Source organism: Pan troglodytes, chromosome 9 (assembly GCF_028858775.2).
Source record: "Pan troglodytes isolate AG18354 chromosome 9, NHGRI_mPanTro3-v2.0_pri, whole genome shotgun sequence".
Taxonomy (NCBI): Eukaryota; Metazoa; Chordata; class Mammalia; order Primates; family Hominidae; genus Pan; species Pan troglodytes.
Genome location: NC_072407.2, coordinates 50086437 through 50113244, shown reverse-complemented (window position 1 = coordinate 50113244; position 26808 = coordinate 50086437). Strand labels below are relative to the sequence as shown.

Here is a 26808-nt window from a genome sequence, read left to right as displayed (position 1 = left end):
GTAGAGCCTAGTTTTCCTTTTTTATTCTAGACTCAGTCATCTTGACCAGTACTCTCTACACTTTTAAAAATTATGGTTACCAGTTAAATGTATGATAGTCTAGTGTTTTATGCATCTTGTCAAACATATAGGAAATTTGAAATTTTTAAAAGGATGAGATTTTAAAATATAAGTTGTAATAATTTCTTCCCAGTGGCTCCCTTCCTCAGGGTACCCACACCCACTTGGAGACGAGTGCTCAAGATAGGCCATTCTTCCTGCAGAAGAGGCAGCCGTGGGGACAGCTGGAGGACAGTTGGTAAAAGGTGTGGGACTTTTAAGTTGGAGTGATCTTTTGCAGCTTTTTAATTTTAAAGAAACAGCCTTTCTTTCTGTGAAAGGCTGAAGGATTGAAAGTATAGGCCTGGAGAAAGGTGAGCTTTAAAAGACAGAAATATAAACCTTACTTGTTTTCCTCAGAGTTGACCAAAAGGGAAAGGGCTGCCTGCCCTGATAGCTTCTACTCCCATTGAGATGGCAGTGCCTTTTTCTGTTGTTAGGCAGTTTATAGAACGCAGGATAGCTTGGTAAGCGTCTTCTCTGTGCCTGATGTGACGTAACATTGTGGAGTATGCAGCATGCATGTTAAGTACAAGTGGTTGTATTTGGCTTGTTGCTGCAGCATTTTTGAAGATGTCTTAAAAAGCAATTATCAGTGGATGGAGTTGGATATGTGCAAATTATTGAAATCATCATATCTCGAAGACCAAACTTTGTAACTTGAATTATTCTATTTAGTATTTGTTTACTTCCCCCAACCCCCAACACCTCAGAGCAGAATTCTTTTTCTGAAAGGAACAGATGCTGTTAACTTATCAGGACTTGATACTAAAAAGCCTACAAAAATCTTTGTGCTGTTTATTTTCTTTATTTAATCTATATGCAAAACATATTGTAATTATTGCTGTTAGAGAGTTTTAAGCTGATGGTTCCCCCCCACCCTTTTGTGCTCAGGGGAGATAGATTAGGAATGCCAAATTGACAACTTGGTATAAAGAAATAATGACCATTGAAATAAAACAGGAGTTCAAATAAAAAGCAAATCAGATACAAATGTAGAATGAAAATATCTTTTAGTAAAATGTTAGCATGCTGTACTTGGAACAGATGCCACATTAATTCAAAAGAGAGCCCAGAAAATGTGGCAACTTTACGATGTCAATGGAGGGAGCTGCAATAGTTCCTGTTTTCATTGTGTCAGGTTCTCAGTACCTTTAGGTCCAGTCCTGTTCCTTGTATTTATTTTCTGTATATTACATGTTAATATACAAATATTAAATCCGTGCCTAATACTTATATTTGTGTAATTAAATACATTGTCATGCTATTAGATATTAGTATAAAAAGCCCAATAACTTATACTGCAATAGTCATGTTTTTTGTTTTAAATACACCTATCAAGATATTCAGAATCTGAAGCAAAAATTCTCTGCATTCTTCAAGGCACATTTATGATAAGAAGGTAGTCTAAGAATTGAGTCTTTCAAAGAGGTCTAGTGCTTTTTAAATGTAAAATTTGGACAAGTTACAAAATTATGAGAATTTTGCTTTTTTCTCATTTAAATTTGTAGTTATCATTGGACATTTGTTATGATTTTTAAGTAGCTTAGACTCATTCATTCCTTTTGTGTTTTTTTTATGGTGTTTGGGAAGAAGAAGGGGTGATGGAAGGGTACTGTACACACTGGGATATTTTCAGAGTGACATTCATTTTATAGAAGATTGCACAGGGACGTCTCTGAATTGCCCATTTCTTGCAGTTCCTGGTTAGTGTGGGTCTGAGTGTGGAGAAAGGTGGGCTGGGGACTCTTAACCAGATTTACAGTGTGCTACTTCCTGAGTCGTGCAGTGATCTAATCATCAGGGGCATGTCCTGTGTGCCTGTAAAGACGTCTGGCACACATGCTTGGAAAGCACTACTAGTTTTCTCTCAGTGAAGCTTACAATTTAGTAATTTGGTAAAAAGGTTAAAAGTTTTGTTTTCATGTAATTCGAGTGAAGGGGAGTTTATAGCATGTCAGTAGAACACAGAGGTTAAGAATGTTAGTGCAGGAGCCACTTTGCATGGGCCCAAATCCTAGCTTTGCCACGTATTAGCTCTGACTGTGGCCAAATGACTTCCTGCTCTGCCTCTGCCTCAGTTTCTTCACCTGTAAAATTTGAATAAAATGAAGTGGTTATGAGGAATAAGTGAGTTAATGTGTAAACTAGTAGAAGTGCCTGACACATAGTAAGTACTAAATAAATGGTACTGAAGCTTAGTTTTCTGCTCCTTTCTTCTCTTCTCAAGGATTGAGACAAGTATTAGTATAAGAGCCTGAGCTTTGGCATCTGACTCCAGTATTTGAATCTCAGTATAACCACTTAAAGTTTAATGTGTGACCTTGGACTAATTATTTAAGCTCACTCCAATAAAGATTTATCACATACATGCTGCATACCACTGTGCTGGTCACTGGGACTTCAGTTTCTTCATCTGTGATACAGAGATGGTAATACCAGCCTCCTAGGGTTCATGTGACAATAAAATGAGGAAATCTTGAGACACTCAATCATGATAGCTGCTCTTATCATTGTTATTGTTATTATTACAGTCCCACTAAAAGTTCATGGGAAAAGAGTAAATTTGGAACAATTTAGCTGGAGAGGTTTTTTTCTCCCTTGAAATGTGTGGTGAGAAAGAGTATAGATGATAAAAGTGTTATCTAATGAGTTCTTATTTGTGAATACCTCTGGGAAAAATAGAAAATACATGGGAATATGTCAGTTTTAACAGAGCCTGCTAAATATTTTAGGGGATTTAATGTTTATTAAAACCCATAGTGATATAAGCTTTTCTTTTTTTTTCTCAACAGCTGGTGAGACCAGCACCAAGATATTGGTGCAGTTTATAGTAGGTCTCTTAGAATCAAGTCAGTAGTAGACTAGGCATTGTAACTCTCAAGTCTTAAATACTCATCAGCTGGTCAGTCCATTGGGTCTGGCAAATTATGTGTATTTAACCCTTGAGAACTCATGCTTGGGTGTAACAACTAGTGGAAGCAATTGTAGAACCCCAGAGATATAAAAGTGGCATACAAATGCTTTCTAATAATGATGGGCACAGTTTATTTGCTTTCTGATTTTGGGCATTTTGCCTTTGTGAAATTTCCTCTCATTTGGTGCCTGATGTTTTCTTATGGTAATTGTTATTTTCTTTCTATATTTAATTGTCATAAGCTACCTATATTGAGCCTAGAAACTGACCCTGAGAACAAGTTGATTATGAGAAAAGGTACAATGATCTCCTCAGATTTGAGGGGTTTTGGGGTAAATAATTGAGTTAATATTATCCATTAGAATGTATATATGTATCTGTCTTACGAATCTCTCTATCTTATAAGTGAAACCAGTAAATGAGTAAGGGGAAAGATCATTAAGTGTAAAATATAATTAACTTTGTTCATTCACTACTGATCAGGATCTGAACGTTTTCGGTCTTTGATCCTTGATACGTTTTTTTCTGTGATTCAACAAATGTATTTGTAATAGCTTACCATAACATTCTGAATATGGTATATGTTACCCTTAGCAAGAATTTAAGTTAAAGTAGCATAATGGCTCCTATTAACTTTTTGTTCTCACTAACCCAGCTGTACCATTTGATAAAGGTCTAGTAGGTGAATAGGTGTGTTTACTATAGGTGAATTGGTGTATATTTTATTTTGTCCCTGTTCCTAAAACATTGTATCTCGTTTCTGAGGAGAAATTCCAATGAGTTTTTTAAAAAATAAAGTGTTGTACTTTGGCTCGACAAATATTTTTAAAACTCAGCAATTTTATAATGGGTTGTATAGTTATCTTTCAATTAAATAATTGTAATCTTACTTTGCAATAGAGTGACCAGTAGGTAAAGCATTATAGTTTTAAAATTAGCATAGCAAATATATAGTATTAAGTTTTCTTTACCTTAGCTCTTTGCAGAATCTGTAAAAGTTGTTTCAGTTGGTTGAATGGAATTGTGGAAACTTTAGAAGTATATTTCATTTTGATAAATATATGTTAGAAAGAGATTCTACAAGCGTTTGGGGGTTGAGTTAAAGAATTATACAATTTTGAAAATCAGTTTGTCCCTGCTTAATTTGTAAAAAGTGGTGCTGTATGTGACGGGGGTGCAGTCCCATTTCAGCTCTGCAGGACCCTGTCCAGCCGGTGGTGCTCCTGTGTAGAGATGCCGCCGGTGATTGCCCAGACTCCCTCTGTTGCCTTTCCTCTCCTGCTTCTCTGCTTACTCTCTTGATGGTCTCTTTCCGTCCCCTGCCTGTTATTCATCCTTCCCTTCAAGCCACCACTGTTTTATTTCTATTTCTCTTAAAAACAAAACACCATTGTAATTATTAGTTTTTAAACAGGGAGATACTGAGCTATTATCAAAACCTTAAGCTTTAACAGTTTGTGGGGATACCCCCTACTTTGGGCCCTCAGCTGGAATTTGGAGAATGGATAGCTTAAAATCACTTGCACAGTAACTGAATATTTGTAAAATACTTTATATCTGGACTAAGGGAGAGAATAGAAAAATACCTTTTTACCTCAGAAATTGCTGTATTTTCTGGTTGGGGTGAGATAGAGGCAAAGTTGAGGAAGAGGCAGGCATGTTACTTAACTAAAATAAGCATTAATTTATTAGACTGCTCTCTAGTCTCATGGACCTAATTGGAAAATTAAAAAATGGAAATTTTGGTGTTGTGAATTGCTAAAATATTTTGATTTATTAATTGAGAAGACTAGGCTTTCTTTCCTTGATTTGTAAATACAGAATACCACTGATGCCTTATTATATATTGATCTTTTACATGTCGTTGGTTGATAGTTGCAAAGTAGCAGACCCTTTCCTTTTTAGGTTTCTCCTAGTGGTTTTAAATTGTTAACATAATTGTTTGGTAAGAAAAATAAAACTTGGAAATTAATTATGGTTACATGTTGAGTTAATGTCTCTGCTGGATTTAAAATCAGTAGCTCCTGGTTAGGTGTAGTGGCTCATGCCTGTAATCCCAGCACTGTGGGAGGCCGAGGCTGGTGTATCACTTGAGCTCAGGAGTTTGAGACCAGCACAGGGACGGGCGTGGTGGCTCGCGCCTGTAATCCCAGCACTTTGGGAGGCCGAGGCGGGTGGATCACAAGGTCAGGAGTTTGAGACCATCCTGGCCAACATCATGAAACCCCGTCTCTACTAAAAATACAAAAATTAGCTGGGCGTGGTGGCACATGCCTGTAATCCCCGCTACTCAGGAGGCTGAGGCAGGAGAATCGCTTGAACACAGGAGTCAGAGGTTGTAGTGAGCCGAGATTGCGCCACTGCTTCCAGCCTGGCGACAGAGCGAGACTCCGTATTTAAAAAAAAAAAAAAAAGAGGGAGACCAGCACGGGCAACATGGCGAAACCCTGTTTCTACAAAAAATACAAAAATTAGCCAAGTGTGGTGGCATGTGCCTGTAGTCCCAGCTATTAGGGAGGCTGAGTTGGGTGGATTGATTGAGCCTGGTAGGTCGAGGCTGTGAGGCTGTGATTGTGCCATGTCACTGCACCCCAGCCTGGGCAACAAAGCGAGACACTGTCTCAATCAGTCAATCAGTGCAGTAGCTTCTAAGATCTATACCAGGCATTTCATCTATTATTTAATTATACATAGAGAAAAACATTTGAGACAAGAGCCTTTATAGGATTTTAAATAACTTCTTCTTATGGAAATTTAAAAACATTTATAAAAATAGAGTGAATAATATAACCCCACGTACCTATTCCCTAACTAACAATTACCAGCATTTTGCCAATCTTTATTTATAGTGTGTAAAACATAACAGGAAAGTAACTTTGTGTTTTCAAAACATGCACTACAGTTAGATACATTGGTATACTCAAAGGAAAAATGTGTATGAGAATGTTCTTTTCATACATTGTTAGTTTAATACTGGTAATCCCTTTTAGGATAATATTTTCATTTGTCTTTTAACTTACTGAAGATGTCTGAGCCACCACTAACTTAATGAAGAACGATGCCTGCTGGACAGATTTTAGCTTTTCTTACTCCTTCTGCTTTTAGAAGTTCTGAGATTATTAGTTTTGAGCTTGTGTTCTTAGGAGTTGCATTTTATTTTATGTACACTTTCCTATCTGTGACGGTTGTATGGACCACCATTTCTTAGCATAAGCAGGACAATATATAAGTCAGCTTAAAGTTGCAGGTCACAAGTCTTGTTCCGCACTTCCTTCTTGTGCATATTCTATTTCTATTTAACCCGAATGTATGTATTGGTTAAGGAATGCTTGTTTCACTTATAAAATGGTTTGTCGAGGAGGGACTTTTGACTACCTGCTATCTTTAGACGTGGTAACAGTGGTTAGAAACTTGTTACGTGCTCCCTTGTTTGCTCTTCTTTGCACTGTAAGTTGTACATATGTCTGCAGTTGTGGGGCGTGTTCATTAGGAGTCACTACAAGGTAATGGTAGCCTTATTTCTGAATTTATTTGGTTGCATTAGTTTAAATTAGACCCACAGGTGTAATTATTCCATCCCAATGCATGGGGAAGCATAGTCAGTGAAAGTTGTGCATGTAAACCCCTGTGCATTGAAAATGTGTCTTTAATGTTATGATGTTATTTGGCATCTATCATTTACTGCAAGGAGTATACTTACTTAACAGGACCTTTAATAAGTTCCCTCTACACCAAAGATATATTTTTAAAAATTATACTTAAGAAGACTTTGTAGTATTCCCCAGAAGAGTTCGCCTATAGCAGCAAAACCTTTCTAAAATAAAACTTATTCTTTTAACCAGTATTCATTTAAGTGGGTTTCTCTCTACTTGGTTTCCATGGAAATAGCAAATAGCTAACGTTATTTATAAGGTGGAAGTAAAATAGGGTGCCTAATGGGACCCCATGCTGCTCTGATGAAGAGACTTAGGAAAAAAATCCATGCTCATGGGATTTTTTTTTTTTTTAAACAAGGTTAATGGAAGCCCTGATTTCAGTCTTCTGTAACATAACATATTTTTGGTCTTAAAGGCTAGCATTAATATCAAGCAAACAACTTCTTTTTGAGGTCTGTATTGCTTTCACTTTCAAGTTTTAGGACTACTTACTTATCAGCGTGATTGAGGCATGTTTCAGACTCCTGTTTCTTTGTGGTTTTTGTTTCAAAAGTTAAAATTCCCAGTGTATTGTAGCTGTTTCCGCTTCTCATTGACATTTCAAAGTACTGATAAAAAGATAAATGTTCATTAAGGATAGTAGTGGTGAGAAAGGATCAATATGTTGGACTACAAAGATTTTTTTAAAAATGTAAATTGTATGGAACCATTTTTAGTTTTTAGGCCTAAAGTCAGGGTTCTTTTTTATTTGTGTTGTGGAGCTAAACCTGTATAGTCAGAGAGAAGAGATTCTAATTTTCTTTCAGGCTGGAAACAGGGAAAATCTTAATTTCTCTTTCCTTTTTAAAAAATGGATTGTTGCCAAAACCTTTTAACTGAAATAAACGTTAATTCTTTTAGTGCTTGAAATGTGGATTTGGAATAAACCTTGGCTTTTTTCTCACTTCTTCGGTAAGGCCTACTCTGAGTTTTCTAGGCCTGCAGCAAAGTCTTGCATTTTTTAAGCCCCTTCAAGTGAAAGAGTATCATTCCCTTTGTGTTTGTGTTTGTGTTTAGGGTGTGTGTGTGTGTGTGTGTGTGTGTGTGTGTGTGTGTCTAATTTTTCTATAGCCTGAAAGGCACCTGCTCATTTTCCAGCCTAGTGAGTACAGCAGTGCTATATTGAGAAGTGAGGCAGGATGGAACACAATAAGGTGCTATAATTTTTATTTAGTTAGTTTTGCTCGTCCTCGGCAGCTTGTGATCACTGTCCATTTATCTGTAAGTACTCTGATTATTCTTGGCTATCAATGCAGCAGGAGTTTTCTTCTGTGTTTAAAGCAAGGACTGTAGTATACTGAGGGCTCCATCAGGGAGGAGTTGAGTTTTGTTTTGTGTGCATGTGTTTCTCTGGATAAGCTTCTGGCTATAGTTGGGTTTACTGTGCTTTAATTTTTTAAAATTTGGTTGTTTTAATCTTGTTGAATTTATTTTTGTGTGAGATATTTTTCTCTAGCAATTCACTAATTTCTTCTGTGTATGTTGATGCTGTTTTATAAAATTTTCTTAATGTGTTAATTGTTCTTTTAGTTTAACTTTTTCTTGTTTATTTTTAAAATCTGGTATCTAGCATTGACCTTTCTTAGTGACTTTTATTTGAATTATCTTGTGCTTTAGAGACATAGGAATTTGGGTCTATTATTCCATTTCTGAGCGAACAACTCCCAGTAGTTACAGTTAGTGCAATAGAAAGGGTTCTCACAGATGCAGTGCTGGGCGTTGATCCTCCTCCTTGGTGCTTATGGTTTACACCCAGAACTCCCATTAGTGTTAATAGGAGGCACTTCCTTAAATCCCTGTACACCAAAATAAGCTCAAACTCTTTTATAATGCCTTATAGATACCTGAGTTGTTTTTTTGTTGTTAATGACAAGAGTTTTAGTCCTGAGGTTAACTGATTATTAAGATAGAGTTTGAGTTGTCTTGGGATAAGGAGTGATTTACTAAGTCTGATCTATAATTAAGAAGTTTTCGTTATGATCATTAGACTCAGAAAACAGCTTTGTGAGAGCTATGGAAGCTTGTGATAAGAATTTTTGTACTTTATAGAGTGAGGAAGCAAGATTTCTTCTTTCTATTTATTTCTGCTATTTCTTCTCAACCATAAAAAATGGTTCTAACAGTTTTTGTTTATATTGTAAGAAGACTTAGAAAAATTGTTTTGTTTTTTATTTTACTTAAAAGCCTTCCTGTAATTACCCTCTGGCCTCAAAGTCTTTTATTAGCTAGTGTGGCTCACATTTTTCAAGCATATAGAAGTTAATATGCACTGTTTTAGAACTTAGACACTACAACCACTGGTCAAGTAATAGATAATCAGTGTTTACTACACCCATCTGTGAATTGTGGATTTTTATTACTTCCATTTATTTATGTACAGTCTAAATCTTTGTTGATTTTAGCTAGTCATCTGGACTTCTTGGACCTCTGTTCCTCCATGAAATGAAGGTATGGATCTGCCCTCTGAGGTGTCCATTCTAGTTTTAGGCTGTTTGAAGGCCTACTTTCCTAGGTACTGAAGGAAAAAGAGTACTGTAAGGCAGGCAGTGGTTTCTAATCCTGGCTCCCTATTAGAATCTTTTGGGGGAACTTAAATACAGATCTATGGGTTCTAAATAAGACATAATATATTCAATATCTTTAAGGGTAGGGCCTGTGAACCTGTATTTTTTGAAGTTTTATGTGTTATCCTGATCTAGGATTGAGAACTACTTGTACAAGTTATTCTATTCTTTTGTGTATGTGTGTGTGTGTGTTCTAGTTAGGGAGATGTCATATAGGTCAGATTAAAATGTGAGGCAGTGTGTGGTTAAACTTGAAAATGAATGAGAAAGAGGATAAACACTTTAGGAGTTTAAACAAAGGAAGAATTGGGAATTAGGATGGTTTGAGCAGATCTCTGTTAATCAGTGAGTCTTTATCTGGACCCTAGTGTGTGGGTGAGATTTGGATAGTTAGAGAGAGGGTAAAAAGGTATCATTCTTGTTATAAGGAAGAGCATAAGTAAAAGTTGGGGAGCGGAACAATTCTGATTATAGTTTTAGTCTTTATTTTAGTATTCTCTTGCTCCTGAAACTGCTGTAGATTTCCTCAATAATGTGAGGGAGTGAGCCATGAAGATATTTGGAGGAAAAGAGTATTCCAGAGCCCCAAGAAGGGAACTTGCCTGGAGGGTCTGAAGTACGGAAAAGAGGCCAGTGTTGCTGGAACGGATTGAGCGATAGGGAGATGGGACGGCTTCGAGTGGCAGAGGCCCAAATCACTCAGTGCCTGTGGGCCGTTGAAAGGAACTTCATCTTTTCTCGGAGTATGATAGGAAGCCACTGGAGGGTTTTGAGCAGAGGAGTAACAAGATCTGTCTTGGATTTTGAAAAGCTTACTCTGGCTTGCGAGAGAATATACCTTAGCGGGGCTAGGGTAGAATTGGGGAGGCCAGTTTGGAGGCTGTTGCAATTATCTAGGTGAAAGGTGAAGGTGACTTGGACCAGGGAGGTGGTAGGAGAGTTGAGACAAGGGGTCATGGTGGATATATTTTGAAGGTAGAGGCACATGGTTGGCTGTCGGAGTAGATGTGGAGTGTGGTAAAAGAAGAGCCTTAAGATGACTTTTAGGATTTTTTCTTCTGAGGGGGTGGAGTTACCATTTACTGAGATGGGAATGACTCTGAGGAGGAAGTTAGGGGAGAGGTAGTCAGGAGTTTAGTTTTGGATGTGTTGAGCTTGAGATACCTATTTGACCAGTGTTGAGTGGGCAGTTGGGTATATGAGTTTGGAATTCAGGGGAAGGATATGTGCTAGAGATAAACATTGGGAATTGCCAGTGTGTAGATCCTTCTATAGCCATGAGACTGTGTGAGATCACCTAAGGGGAAGAGTTCCAAGAACTGAGTCCTGGGACAGTTCCACATTTTAAGGTGTTGGAGGCAAGGAGGAACCAGCAAAAGAAACCAAGGAGAGTAGCCAGAGAGTTGGGAAAGAAAATCAAGAGAGGATGGTCTCCTGGAAGTCAAGAGAAAAAATATTTTGAGGAGGAAGAAATGAGCAGTGGGTCAAAAGATACTGGTCAAGGAAGTGAAGACTATTTTCTGTTGGATTTAACAACTGTTAAATCATTGGTGATCTTCACAAGAATGGAGGGAGGCAAAGGCCCTAATGGGTTGTGTTCAATAGAGAATGGGAGGAGAGGAATTAGAGGGAGTATGGTTACCTCTTTCAGGGAGTTTTGCTATAAATGTGAGCCTAGACGGGGACAATAACTAGAGAAGGATATGGAGTCAAGAGGGTTTTTTTTTTAATTATTATTTTTTAAGATAGAAGGAACAAAATGATCCAGTAATGATGAGGGGAAAATTGGTGCTCCATGAGAATAAAAGGAAAAGAGCTAGAGGAATGTCCAGGAGAGGGTAAGAGAGGTGGGTACAAGAGGGATGGTTATTAAGATGTTGGGGCCCCAAGGACTAAACCTATCAAGCGGGATTCTGCTTTTTCTTCTAACCACTTATCTGCATTTAAATCTATTTCAAACTTACTTGCTTTCTGTTGAAAGTTAGGAAGGGTAGATAAAAAGCAGTAAAGCCAGTGGTGTATAAAACTCAGTTTGGGGGCCTCTATCAGCTTGGTATAGTAAGGGGAAGAGAAGAGATTGAATCTTCTGGGTAAGGTGACATTTTAAAGTGTCTTTGAATGACAGTTATCTGTGCTATTCTAGTCCCTTATCAAAATTTATGATTGAGCACAGGCTATAAACTTAATCATTTGAAATTTGTAGTAGGGTGAATTAAATTTTAGCCTAATTTAAAACATGATCTAGTATTAAACTTTTTCTCTGCAAGTTTTGTTTAATACAGATTCTTCATATCGCAAGGGTTTCAGATATTTTACAAAAGGTATTTAAATAATTATTAATTGCTTTAGATTTACTTATAATATTTAAAATATTATAACCATATTAGAAATCTGGATGATTTGTTTCTTTACCAGCTCTAATTAGAGCAGTTACCTGTGAAGTTCTGGAGAGGTGAACAATCTTCCGTTTGCAAAAAATTGTGTGACATTATATTAGCAAGATAGTATAACACCTCTAAAAGCAAAAATAATTTCATTTACTCTAACTTAGGTGTTTTGGATATATTTTTCAAGAACAAATCTATCTTTTAAAAATTTAAGCAAATATGGTTAAAATTTTGAAGTACCTTAGTTAGAAGTGTGAAATGTATGTGAGAAACAAACTAAGTGGCTTTTAACCAGCTTAACATGAAGAAATCAAACTTCCATTTCAGACTTAAATATGTTTTACATATGGATAGTGTAAAAAGCACAAACGTGTGTATAGATCTTGCTTTTTGCTGCTCAGTTTTCTTAAATTAAAGAAATAAAATATTTGCTTTTTTTTTTTGTCAATTTCCAAATGGTAGTCAATTAATATTCAATCTTCAGAAGAAACACTTTGGGATTTCTGACGTGCACAGTGTTTAAGAATCATTAGTCTAAAAATAATTTCCTCTTTTTGGGTATGTGAACCTCATTGTGAAACCAATTAAAGCCGTGGACCCTCTTCCAAGAAAGGTGTACCTATGCTGATATGTATAGAATTTAGCATATAGTAGGAAGCAGTTGACAGACCCCTCTGAAGCCCATTCATGGGGATCCCTTAGGTTTAAAGGATTTCATGATTTGTCTTTTTTTGGGACGGAGACTCACTCTGTCGCCAGGCTGGAGTGTAGTGGCGCGATCTCAGTTCACTGCAATCTCTGCCTCCCGGGTTCAAGTGATTCTCCTGCCACAGCCTCCCGAGTAGCTGAGATTACAGGTGCACACCACCATACCCAGCTAATTTTTTTTTGTATTTTTAGTAGAGACTTCTACGAAATAATTATTATTCACCATGTTGGCCAGGACGGTCTCGATCTCCTGACCTCGTGATCCACCCACTTTGGCCTCCCAAAGTGCAGGCATGAGCCACTGTGCACGGCCAGGATTTCATGTTTTAAGATGGCTTATGTGATTTTTCTTTAAAACTTTATGTGCAGACTTTTCCAAAAATATTTCGCTAGTGTTTATTGTAGTTGGTTTTTTAGAAGAGTAACTCCTGCAGCGGGTTAAGAGAAAGTGAGGTCTAGTGGAAAATGAGCTCAGCCAAGGAATCTCGGGCCCATAAGCTCTTCTCCAGCTTCACTATCAGCTAGCTGAGTGACCTTTGGGGAAATCACTTAACTTCTCCGGCTTTGATTTTCTATGCGATTTCTGCAGTCCCTACAAATAGTCTTATGAACAGTTTCATGACATCATGATTTCAGGATATCATGGCAAAATTCTTTATCATTTCAGGATTGGCCCTGCTCCTCATTTTTGGAGAAAATGCCTTGGAGATAAGATATATGTACATTGTGCTGCCTTTTGTTGAATATGACTTTTCAGCAGCATTTATTAATACTTTCTCAAATGCTGTATAAGTTAAAATCCCAGTCCCATCCTCATCACTTTGAATTTCAACATATTTTATATATTGTGGGTATAAGCCTGTGTTGATTATACGTAATACGATTATCACCTCCGATTCTGTGGTTTACCTTTTCACTTTCTTAATGGTGTTTTTTTGATGAACAGAAGTTCTTAATTTTAATTTTGTCCAATTTATCAGTCTTTTCCTTTTTACTATATTTTAAAATGGTAATATTTTACTTCCTAATCAACATCTTGGATGAAAACAGTTCCAGAAAGTCATTCATTTAACAAATAATGCTGCTGGAAATCGATGCATAAGAAATTATCCCCAGCCTAAAAGAGCTAACATGAAAGCCCTAATAGGGAAGATAAGCCCTCAACAGACAGCTTAAGTGTCTGTTTAGTCAATTCATTGACTTAACAAACATTTATTGAGCATTTACTATGTGCCTGGTACTGTTTGAGGCAACCTTTTGAGTGGCACAGAGTCCTGTAGATATCAGTAGTGTTAAGAATCCACTTTTTAATAACTGCATTGTTCTACAGATTGTTGCATGATTTCTCTTTTGGTTGAGAGTCATCCTAACCTTGGTGATTAAAATTGTTATTTGCATGGGCCTGAGAACTTTAAAAAGGACAGCTGCTAAAGAAAAGGCAGAATAGAATAGCACATTGACTTTCTTTGGAAATGAGTGCTAACTGCATGAACTGGGGCCCTTTTAAATAATTTTATCGTATGTTTGGTATAACTGTACATGGTTAAACAAAGATTTACGATCTGGGAGACATGAAGCTCTTTTGAAATATTCCCTGAGGCAATGAGACACTATTGGAGTAATATCAGTCAACAAACACCATATTTAAGGCAAAAGGAAGACATGTAGTTTTAGAGCATAGCATAGTGGAGTTTAAATAATTTAATACTAAAATATTAAGGGAAAAGTTTTAATTTTTGTTTCCTAATATTGGATTGGGATCCCAAAACCTAAATTTTCTTTCTGGCTTCATCACTGATTAGATATGTGGCATAGAAACAAATAGCTTTTGTGTATGTGGTTTACAATCTAAAGTGGTAAGATGTGGCCAGGCACAGTGGCTCACACCTGTAATCCCAGCACTTTGGGAGGTTGAGGCAGGGAGGATTGCTTGAGCCCAGGGGTTTGATACCAGCTTGGGCAACACAGTGAGGCCTGACTCTACAAAAAAATAAAGTAATAGCCAGGCATGGTGGCACACTTGAAGTCCTAGCTATTCAGGAGGCTGAGGTGGGAGGATTGCTTGAGCCTGGGAGGTTGAGGCTGCAGTGAGCTGTGATTGTGCCACTGCACTTGAGCCTGGACAACAGAGTAAGACATTGTTTCAAAAAAAAAAAAAAAAAGGTGAGACACATCTAAGAATGTGAAAAAAAGTTTAATTAAAATTCTGACTATACATTATTATAAAATGCTGTGATTTTAAAGCCTTATATAAGGCAAATACATTTCAAGATTAATTGAAAAAAATGCCTTTTATGAGGACCAAACTAAGAACTAGTGATGTTACCTTAATTTGTTAATGTAAAACAACTGACAGTAGAGGTCACTTGTTGGGGATGGAGGAGTAGTTGTATGTTATTTAAATGAGGTGCATTTCATTTCTATGTGTCTCTTAGGAAAGGAAAATTATCAACTACTTACTTTTGCTTGTCTTGAAAAACTATGGAAAAGTAGCAATTTAACTGCTCTTGAGTTCTTTTCTTTGCTGTAAAAATTACCTATTGCTTCTTTTTTTCTTTTGGGTTTTAAAACTTCGGAAACTTTTGTGTGTTTTGTTTTTTCTTCTTAAAATCAGTAATCTTTGAGTCTTCAGCTTTTAACGACATGTCATAAATATGTGTGTGTTGTCTAATTCCATTTTCCCGTTCTTCTGTTATAGGGGGCTAGAGAGCTGAAGGAGAGCCAGTTTCCCCAAAATTGGTAAGTACTTTGACTAGGTAGACATCGTATGCCTGATCCTGATGCTAGCTGGATAGTTATTCAAATATTGTGATTTTTTTTTTTTTTTTTTTTGCAAATAGGCTCTCTCTCAGAAATGGGGCTTTGCTATTTGCACTAAGTGGAAATGAATTGTCTAATTTCACGTAGCTATACTTCAAATGCATTTGTGTTTCTGCTAATACAGCTAGGCCTGCATGTTCCACCATTCGATAACCTGTTAAAATGTAAAAGTCCCGTTTTCCAAAAATGTCCTTAATGCAATGGTTCTGGTTGAGAATTCAAACGTCAAGAAATTCAAAAGTTCAGATTCCCAGCCAGGCCCAGTGGTGTGTGCCTATAGCTCCAGTTACTTAGGAAGCTGAGGCAGGAGGATGGCTTGAGCCAATTCAAGTCGTCCAGCTTGAAGCTGGCAACAAAACGAGACCCTCATCTCTTAAAAAAGATTAAGATTCCTATAGTGTTTTGTGTTACTTAATATGCTGTTCTATTTGATGGCCTTAGTATATGTGCAGAATGGCTTAGGTTAATTTAACTGTGGAAACTTGACTTTGAAATTTGGGACTCGTGTTTATTTACATTCTTAAAATTAATATTGGATTAGTTAGCTTCATGTCTGATAGCACATTTTTAGCATGTGTTGTTTTATATAATTCTTCAAAAGGAAAAAGAGAAAGAGAGAGAGAAATGTAATTGTGGGGCATACAGGCAAACATTTTTTCCTAGTATCTACTTTGAGAGATTTTTTTAATGGCTCTTCATCATTCCTAAACATTTCTTTGAATGCACAGGGCAATCTAGTGACTAGCCATCAAACAAATATTAACTTTATTAGGAGAGTGTGTATTATGAAAAAAATTACACTCAAATAAGATAGCTGGAATAGGGTAGTCGCCTAGTGCAAGACTACTCCTTTTTAAAAAAAATTTTAAATCCTCTCTCAAATAGTAATTAACTTGGTGGGTGGAATAGATATAGTAGATATTTGGCCAAGGTTTCCTTTTGATAGTTTATGGTGCTTGTGGTGTCTCTCTTCCTTTTGGGGACTGGGATTTGAACATGTTTAATGGAGGCACTTGAACTAGTTAATCCTTGCATTTACTACCTTTTTATTCTACTTGCCTTTCTCTCATTAAACCTTTTAAAATAAATAATCAAGATCCTATAGCTCTTTACTTTGACATGGGATAGAATCTTAGAGAAGCGACCTTAACCCATTTATACCAGAGGTTGCAAATTTTTTTTGTGAAAAATCAGACTTTGGCAAAGAACTTGAGCAGTAGGATATAAATAACTCCCACAAACTTAGTGTTCCAATAATGGAACACTAGGTATAAATGGGTTAAGGGCCTTCTCCTCCAGTATTTTACCTTGTGTGGCAGTTTCTTCTAGATCCCTGACAGGTTGTTATTCAGGTACATATTGTGTACCACATTTAAAAAAAATGTAGCTCATTTTCTATAATGTATTCTGAGGAATTCTACTTCCACAAAAAATAAGTATTATTGAGGTGGGGTGGGGGTGGGAAAAGGCTTCTGTGGTCAAGTAATTTGGGAAATGCTGCATTAAACAAAGTTAAACAGGTTTCTTTACTGCAGGACTTCTCAGAACCTTTAATATGCTAATGTGCATTGTGAATCTCCAAGAGGGGGATATGATATGCAGCATTCTTGAATACTTCTAATGACAGGGAGCCCACTACCTCATAAGGTAACCCATTCCTTTTTTGTACGACTCTTATCCTTAGTTCTTCCTTTTCCTTATATTGATCTGAAATCTATCTCCCATAACTTCCACCTCTATTAAGTATTTATTGGTTATGCTGAGACTACCACACCCACTTGCATTATCCTTTGTGTGGTATATATTTGTAAGATTCTGGCCAGGCTTGTCTGGACAGTTTTTTTAAAAATAGTCATTAAATATTAATAACATTCTGGTAAATGTGACAACTAGTTCTAAAACCTTGGCCTCATTGTCACTATGCTCTCATACCTTACTCCCCAACCTCCTCCATTTTCAATTTCTGTGTATTTTAAAATTTACTCAGTTTTCCTTTTGTTGGATGTGGTTGGGATAATTTAGTAGACATGCCTTATTTTTGTAAAGAAAGTTAGGAAATAGAAGAATGTGTGTATTCAGACAGCCTGGACCCCAGGAAGCAGAGGTAGAAACTGTATATTGGGCTGAGCACTGATGATGGTAGGGAGGGGTCCAGGACACTACACAGACTTGTGAAGGAGGGTGCTATGGGGAACCCTGGCCTGGCCCAAGGCACCATAATAGCCTGCACGTTGCAGTGGAGGTATGACCTGCGTAGAGATTCCTTTTTTAAAAAATGAGGACCTGCCCCCCACCCCCTCCAAAACAAATAGAGATTAGAAAGATATTTTATACTCACATACATTCAGACATTTAGATATCATAAATGTAATGATATGTATGCATATTTTTTTATTTAATAGGAAACAACATTATTAAATATAATTTAATAGTATAGAAACATCCAACTAGCTAAGGAGGTCAACAGCTGTCACACCAGAATTTTAACATAGCAACCTTACCAGATTCAGAGGGTTCGCCTCTAAAATCAGGGTTGCCAAGCTCTTTGTGCAGTAGTATTTTCTGTTCACCTGTGGAGTGTCATAAAAGGAACACTGTGATGAAAATAAATCAAGATGTGTTGAAAATTTGCTAAATGATAAGAAAATAGACATTACATTATGTTTTTTAATGTTGTCATTTGTATTGATTCATGTTAATAAATGTTAAAGTTTTTAATAAATAGTATTAAAAGAATTTTATTATTTTTAGCATTCATGGTAATTTTAGCACTACTGCTAATAAAGATATTATTTTATCTACCTACATATTAGATACATAGTAGGAAGTATTTTGTACAAATTGAAACCTGATATTCAAATATTAAGCATGGTACAAGAAGTAAAGATACGTAGATGACTGTCGAGACCTACTTTTTCCTATTTAAAAAAATGAATTAAACCTACTTTAAACATTGTGTCTGAGAATATAGATAAAAAGCAGAGGAGTTTCACACCAAATAAATGCGTGGTATAGAGAACATGGAGTTGTCCTTTTTAGGGACAGTTTGGGGGCACACTGTGTCATGGACTTATCGTTAGTTAAAGAAATGTTGGTTGATGAGTCAAGTTTTGATTGGAAAAAGGTTTCTGTCAACTCAGTAACAGCAAAATATTTCTTAGCAGTAAAATTGGAGTTATAGCTTTCCTACGAGTTATTAGAATCGTAATGAAAGACCTGCAGGTCACATATCGTCAAGCAGAAGTATACCCAGAGAAATAGTTAGAAGAACCTCCATAGAGAATTTGAGAACAGAAAAGCCTACAGTCTTCTAGATATATACTATGTAGAGAAGTTCTATTAAGTCTGTATAGAGAAAAGAATTAAGTGTATTAAAACTATCATAAAACTTTACAGTTTGCAAAGGGCTTTTCATATAATTTTGCCTTATTTAAACCACAACAGTCTTATGAAGTAGGTGATATTGTTTCCATTTTCCTGATTTACAAGCAAACAAACAAATGAACCCTGGGGATGAGAGTAGTCACACAGTGAGTAAGTAGAATTAGCATTTTTTGTTTTTTGGGATGGTGAATGTGCTTTCCAGATACCATGGCTGACCTTTTTAGTGGGATTTTATTATTGTTTTTGTGTGTTTGGTTTGTGTGTTTGGTTTTTATGTTTTGTTGTTGTTGTTGTTATTAGAAAGTTAGAGGCCATTAGATATCAGAATGGTTTGACGTGTACAGTTTGGAAGATTGCAAATGCTAATATTTTGGGCTAGGCAAGTGGCCTTGCTGATAGTGACTTGTAGAGCTGTTGGATGGTGAGAGTCACTCATTATGGTGGAATGCAGTGTGTTACTGTCTTGTGAGTCTGATGGTATTCACTTTGCAGCAACTGATTTGTTATTTATAACTTGTTAGAATTGGTCAAAATATGTTAAATCATCTTTTACAAATGTAGCCAATAATTCTTTTGATGCTATAAACTGCCTCCCAGTGGTATTCAGATGATGACTGCATGAGATGTCCAAGACCTCAAAATATTTTTTCAGCTGGGTGCAGTGGCTCACACCTGTAATCCCACACTTTGGGAGGCTGAAGGTGGATGGGTCACTTTAGCCTAGGAGCTCAAGACCAGCCTAGGCAACATGGCGAAACCCTGTCACTACAAAAAAATACAAAAATTAGCCAGGTATGGTGGGGCACACCTGTAGTCACAGCTACTCAAGAGGCTGAGGCAGGAGAATCACTTGAGCCCAGCAAGTTGAGGCTGCAGTGAGCCGTGATCGCACCACTGCACTTTAGCCTGGGTGACACAGTGAGACCCTGTCTCAGGAAAAAAAATTTTTCAAAATATTCAGCATATATTCGTGACCAGCCTGGGCAACATATGAGACCCCTTCTCTACAAGAAAAAATAAAATTAAAAAAACAAGATTCAACATGTACCTGCCTTGTTTTTGTAAACTATAAATACATGTCTATAATTTGTTTCTTTCTGCACAGACCAGTCTCTTAAAATTACTATCCAGAAAGAGATCTTTCTGAAGAAAAGAAAAAGAATTTCAAATGAATCTTCTAATCCTTCATATGTTTTTCTACAACTAGTCCTAACTTTTTTAACCCTTTCAGTTTTATTTTGAAATAAAATGAGTAATTGGCATTTAGAGTCCTTGCTGAATAAAACTTCATGCCTTTGTGTATCTCTGAGAAGCAGACAACAATCTGTTGGAGAAAGTAAAAGCCATCGGCTCCTCATTAACTTGAGTTGCAGGCTTATTATTGTGCGAGGCACTCTTTGACATTTACAGTCTTCAAGTTAAACCCTGGTTTTAACTTTTTCTTTTCCTGAGCATTTTGTTTGATAGTATAATGTTTTCTGATGCTTTATCTACAAATCCTTGGTTAATGTCTTCTTGTTTAAAAAGATGTGCATATTTTTTATGGAAAATTTTGAAAATATCAATACCCCAAAAAGAAGAAAGTAAATAACTGACAGTGCTACTACCTAGAGATAACCATCAGCAAATTGCGAAGTGGCACCTGACACAAATTCTAGACAGCTCAGAGTATTATTATTTTATAGGTCTTCAGTTTGATAGACAAAGCATATAATCTTAGTTATATTTCTGTGTCTTAAAAGATGGAAGTTTTTCATGTTTGTTGGTCATTCTTATTTCTTCTGTAAATTGTTTTTTCATAGATTTTTGTTATCAATTTTTGAGGGCCCTAAATATATAAACTGTATTAGCCCTTTCTTATGTATAATGTTAAGTTCTTTGTGTTTTAACCTGCCGTTCATTTCCAGAGTTTATGTGAATTGAGTTGAACTATGGTTTTATGTTACTGTCAGTAGAATGAAGTACGAATATTTGAAAAATACACCTTCAACTTCAAAGTGATTCTTGACAAAAATTATAAGGAATCATTTTGGACACATTTTCTGGTAGAGCCTTGTAAAAATTAAAACCAAGTGTTGTTTTCAAGAAGAACTGTAATACATAATCAGGAATTTGAGTAGGGAGATTATTTTGTTATTTAAAATTAAAGTGGCTGTGTAGTTTTAACTTTAGTATTGCAGGTAGAGTAAGCTTACATGATAACAAAAATCTTGGTCTTAGTGACTTAATTATTCTGATATTTATTGATTGATTGGTTATCATTCCAAATATTTTAAAAGATAGTAGCTGGCTGGGTGCGGTGGCTCATGCCTGTAATCCCAGCACTTTGGGAGGCCAAGACGGGCGGATCACGAGGTCAGGAGATCAAGACCATCCTGGCTAACACGGTGAAACCCCGTCTCTACTAAAAATACAAAAAAATTAGCCGGGTGTAGTGGCAGGCGCCTGTAGTCCCAGCTACTCAGGAGGCTGAGGCAGGAGAATGGCATGAACCTGGGAGGCGGAGCTTGCAGTGAGCTGAGATCTTGCCACTGCACTCCAGCCTGGGCGACAGGGCGAGACTCTTTCTCAAAAAAAAAAAAAAAAAAAAAAAAAAAAAGATAGTAGCTAAAACTACCCAGATTTGTTCACCATAGTATGTCTCCCTTTCTAAATTGTTAATAACTCCCTTAAATATACTGCCTTTTAAAATGTTTTAACATTATCATTATACAGTAAACTTTTCCTATCCTTTGCAAATGTGAATTTAAAGGAATTTTGCACTTTTGGAATTTATTCTTTTTTAGGTTTGAGTATTTTGATGTTATATAATCTAGTGTATAAGCCCTGAGAGAGAGATTTCTGCTGATGTTTTATGCCTAATGAGAATAAGCAAATATATTGAAAACTCATTCACAAGAATATATTCCCTAGTTAATGATTCCATTATAACTCTGTTAAACCAGTTTTCAAAGGACTCTTAGAAAACTTAGGTTGAATATAGACTGTACCCATAGGTAAATAATATTTAGAAATATGAAGATCATGAATCTTATTGTATTGGTTTAAGGAGTAGTGGTTTCTCTAACTTTCTGATTGTTCCATTCCCCAATTTATATGAATGCTAAAAAGCTGCTCTAGCTACAAGCTTTATAGGTGCAAAGAAGAAAAGAAATTTGAAGTAAAATTTAAATTTATTCAGGCAAAAACAGACTTTTGCTTTGACAGAGTACCTAAAATCATGTCTAAGGCCACCTTCAAGAAAAGAAAACAACAATAAAGGATAAATTAGCCATCGAAATAATTTAAATTAGAGCAGTAATGATTGAGGGAGATAGGAAGGTCAAGCTGGGTGTCATATTAACAGATTTAGACTTTTGACATTATCTCCACATGCCATTATATGTATAGTCAAAGAGATGACTGGCAAGCTTGAAAGAAGATGATTTTCATTGTAAAGCTGGACATGTGTTCCATTACTAGACCACCTCATATTACACACGATAGATACATTTTAAAATGTCCACATCATAACTTTGTGGATAGTACAGTTATATTGCATTGTATTTGTCTGTTTTGAGTATTAATTTGTTAAATGTAAATGTTTAAGTTATACCAGAATTTCCCCATTTTGAGTTTCTCTGTTTTTTATATAGAGTAAGAACCCATCCAAATAAAACTACCCTGGCATTCGTTAACCTCCGAGAAACCCTGAACTCTCCAGTCCACTCTGTGTGAAGTTTAAAAATGTATGATTTTGGCTCAGCGCAGTGGCTCACGCCTGTAATCCCAGCACTTTGGGAGGCTGAGATGGGCGGATCACGAGGTCAGGAGATCAAGACCATCCTGGCTAACACGGTGAAACCCCGTCTCTATTAAAAATATAAAAAAATGAGCCGGGCGTAGTGGCAGGCGCCTGTAGTCCCAGCTACTCTGGAGGCTGTGGCAGGAGAATGGCGTGAACCTGGGAGGCAGAGCTTGCAGTGAGCTGAGATTGCACCACTGCGCTCCAGCCTGGGCGACAGAGTGAGACTCCGTCTCAAAAAAAAAAAAAAAGTATGATTCTGTTGTTATATGTCTCTTTCTGAGGACAGTGTGTCCTGGATGGTTATAGTCTCATTGAAGGCAGAAGTGGTCTTACTCAGCTCTGTATCCTCAGTATGTAGTGATTAACACAGTGCTGAACATGTAGTGGGTGCTTAGATGTTTCCATGACCAGATTAAACCCTTTTTTTGGTTTTTCATTTCTCAGTTATTTGAAGTGTTCTTTAGAGGAATACTTGAAGAATTGTTTTGAGGGAAAAAAAATCTCTTTGGGAAATTTCTTGCCCTGCGTTAGAGAATCAGATATTCTTTTACTAACATAATTTATTTAACATAAATATTATATTTATTCCAAATGTAATGATCCAAAACATTTTATGATCTTTACAGCTGCAGTGAGAAGAGGAGTTTGTTACTTTAAACAGAGGCTGAAGAAACTATAGAATTAGCAGAGAAAGTGGAGAAGGTAGAGGATGGAGTTGCAGACTCTACAGGAGGCTCTTAAAGTGGAAATTCAGGTTCACCAGGTACGTTGTATTGTTGGCTTCTCCCACATTGTTGTTAAGTAATGGCTAAGATTAGTAAACAAGTCCATCTCTGGTGTTTAGTATAGTTTTTAATAATCTTTAAGACAATTTTGTCCAAGAGTCATGTCGTTTGCCTTTTATCACTACTCGACAAAGTCATAGATACTGCTTTTAAGAACTTAAAGTATTCCTGACTTCCTTTCTAGAGAAAAGAACTGAAAAGATTTTTTTCATATACCAAAGGTGTTAACAAAAAAGAAAGAAATCTTTTTTCTGCTTTTTGGTTCATCTGAAGGACTTTATTCATGTGATTTAACTTGCATGTTTTAAATAACAACATGTCTAACTCAACTACCATATGTACTAAAGTTTTTACAGATCATATGACTCAGCTTTATGCGTTGATTCCAATCTTAAAGAAAATGTGATTATCTTCACAGATGTTTAAATTTCAGATTTCACAATCCTTATATTTTACAAAAAGCTATCTTTATATAATTACATAATTAAAATTTGTTATGTAAACAGAGTACCACTGTTTTATATCTTTCTAGACTTTAGCTGGACATCAGGCCGAAGACACACATACACATGCATGTATCTAATCCTTGGTACTCAAAAGTGATAAAGGATGATGCATTGACTACTTTTGAATTTGTAACAATTGGGGATATGGGAGCGGAGAGAAGGATAAGTAAAACTACTTTCTAAAGATGTTTGTTCTTAGGTATAGTTTCCTTTGTTTATCTGAGTAGTCTGAGGTAACATTAACTTTTGAAATCGTTGGGAGAATATCTTGGGCCTTTGGTAACCACTAGATTTGCACATTGCTCAGAATTAGTGTAGGTGAGAACTTAAAGGAAGCTTCAAAAGCACCTGTTCAGAAATCCCTGCTGCTGCTCCGGATCTCGTTAAACTCTTGTTCCGCTGCAGAGTTGGCCCTATGCACGTGGGCTTCTTTAAGTAGGTAATAAGCTGTGTACTTTTTTTTTTTTTTAACTTTGCTTCTGTTACTAATTGAGGAGAGCAGAAATTTGTTACAAAAACAAGCTCGTCTTTTTCTGAGTGAAATTAGTTTAACATAGAGGTGTGTTGAATACCCAGTTTGGCTGAATGGCAAGTGATAAAAATTAAATTCACATTTTATTCAAAGCTGACATCATCATAGAATGAATTTTGGGAGTACAGTAATCAATCTGAAATTTGTGTGGATCAAGGATAATTTTATGATGTTGTGTGTGATTTTTGGAGTTTTTCCTCCTCTGAAGAAGTATTGAGATGGCAAAGTTAACATTCTGCTTTAGTTCCTCTTCACAAGATATGAGCAAGTCCCAAATAATCCTTTCTTGAAAGGCTCATGACCTAAATTAATTGAAGTTAATTACTAAATATTTTGTTTCATATTCTGAATTCAAGCATACCAATTTTATAAACATCACAATTATGAAAATACTTAATATTTATTATTCTATTTTAAATCTAATTAAAATTTTAAATTTACATTTGTTGACTCAAAAGGGATATAGTTCTTAAAGTTATTCTAAACACTCTCTTACTATTCATATTAACTGTCAGCTTTGAGCATAAAATTAATAGCTTTTATATTCATCCTTTATACAACATTTTGCTTGTGTGATTATAAACATTTATTTACATGTCAATAATATTTTAACAGAGAAAGCATATATTTCACTCCAGTTATATCTGTAATACTTTACTATTTTTGAAAAAATAATTTATATGGTGTCACCTACACGATCGTTGATCATGACAAATTGAGGCATGCCAGAAATGACATCAAGGTAGGGGTGTTGGTTACTAGGCTGAGACCAAAGCCAGAACATACATTTGACGAAATAATGGGACAAAAGCCACCCTTTGTTGCATTTCCAGTTAGGGAATGAGATTAGGGCTGAAATTGAGCTTACTGGATAGAAAATGCGTTCTGAAACTATCTGGTATTGTGGAGTGAAAACATATTTTTGTTCTTTGTGTTTTCTTTATGAATGGTGAGATAGTTATGAAAGTAGCAATGTACACATAGTTGATGTTCAGTAAATATTTAAATAATAATGTCCTGTGATGGACATCTCATCTTTTTGGGGAAATTGCCTTTTTTCCTCCTCCCTTTTTTGATCTTATTTAGATTTGATGGAAGTCACATTTAAATTTTCAGGGTATTTACTCCATATGGAATGGAGAATAGTATAAAGCAGAGGTTAGCAAATTTTTTTGTAAAGGGACACACAGTAAAATATTTCTGGCTTTGTGGGTAATTTATGGTTTCTGTCACAACTACTCTGCTCTGCTGTTGCACAGACAAAACAGCCACGAACAATATATAAATGAATGAGTATGGCTTTTTTCCATAAAACTTTATTTGCAAAAACAGGTGGTGGGCCAGATTTGGCCTATGGGTTGTTTTGCTTACCTTTGGCGTGAAGTATATCCTCAAGAAATATTGCCGCATTCTGGCGGAAAGTAACCTAACTTTGTTAACACAATGTCAGCTTAAAGTTACTAGGGATTTGGATGGTCCAGTAAGTTGGCCAGCTCGTCCTGTCCTACCCCTTGATTGTCTGAAATGCAGTTTAACTGCTTACAGATAGAAAAATTGGCTTATTTATTTCCTCTAGAGGTGAAGACTTCATGTGGTTATCAGTGAATTTTTAAATTCCAGTGTCTGGAAGAAAACCTTTTTCAGCTTCTAAAATGTAACAGCGTAGTAGCCAACCCTCTGGTAACCAAATCAAAAAGGAAAATCAAGAGCTTTTTTCATTGAAGACTGTGGCTAGCATTAATGTAAAAATGTATGTGTATAAAACCTTGTGTTTCAGTCCCCTTAAACTCTTGGAATATGTATTGTTTCTATTTTGTAGGTTAAGACTAGGATATAGAAGAGCTACTACCATTAAATATGAAGTCATATAGTGACACATACCTTGTGTATTTGGAGGTCCCATGGTTGGCAACTTCAGTTATCTAAAATGTGTCTTAGCATCAGGGAGAAAGACTTTCGATCAATTAGAATAAATGTCTGAAGTGATACACCAAAGATTATACATTTTACTAAAGGAGGGTTTCTTAGATTATTACAACCTATTCACTCGTCTTTTTAAAATTAGTCCAGTGAGTGTACCACACAGCAGGTCTGAAACAGCAAATTTGAGCTGGGTTTCAGGGTTGTTAGAATAGTAGCAAGAGCTGCGCATGGTGGCTTACGCCTGTAATCTCAGCTACTCTGGAGGCTGAGATGGGAGGATTGCTTGAGGTCAGGATTTTGAGATCAGCCTGGATAACATAGTGAGACCTCATCTCTTAAAAAAAAAAAATGCTGGATATGGTGGTGTGCACCTGTAGTCCCAACTACTTAGGAGGCTAAGGTGGCAAGATTGCTGAAGCCCAGGAGTTGGAGGCTGCAGTGAGCTATGATTGTGCCACTGCACTCCAGCCTGGGTGACAGAACAAGACCCCATCTTTAAAAAACAAAAAACAAAAAAAGAATAGTAGCAAAATGTGCTGGCTGACTACTTGACGTTAAGGAGTGGGCTGGAAAACTACAATGTGGATTTAAGAACTTTAAAACATAGTAGTTTGGGATCTTTTTTGTAAGGAACCTATTGTTTATAGTTTAGTATATTAATATAATCATTCCTCTAAGTATCAATAAAAGCTTGATTTTTA

The 26808-nt window shown here is 36.3% G+C and overlaps 1 protein-coding gene across 50 annotated transcripts in view; it reads left to right on the top strand.

Annotated features, from left to right (window-relative positions):
* PHF21A (PHD finger protein 21A) overlaps positions 1–26808 on the top strand; it is a 185783-nt gene that overhangs the window by 14249 nt on the left and 144726 nt on the right. For 25 of the 50 annotated variants that reach the window (XR_010147179.1, XR_010147174.1, XR_010147170.1 and 22 more), the window contains 3 exons: positions 15069–15109; positions 16726–16837; positions 22988–23124. Coding sequence is in view for 34 of the 50 variants with exons in the window: in XM_054662261.2 (XP_054518236.1) it covers positions 23071–23124 (54 nt within the window). In the remaining 16 variants the exon portion in view is untranslated. The remainder of the gene's footprint in view (positions 1–15068; positions 15110–16725; positions 16838–22987; positions 23125–26808) is intronic. The other 25 variants (XR_010147178.1, XR_010147184.1, XR_010147180.1 and 22 more) reach the window with 1 other exon arrangement.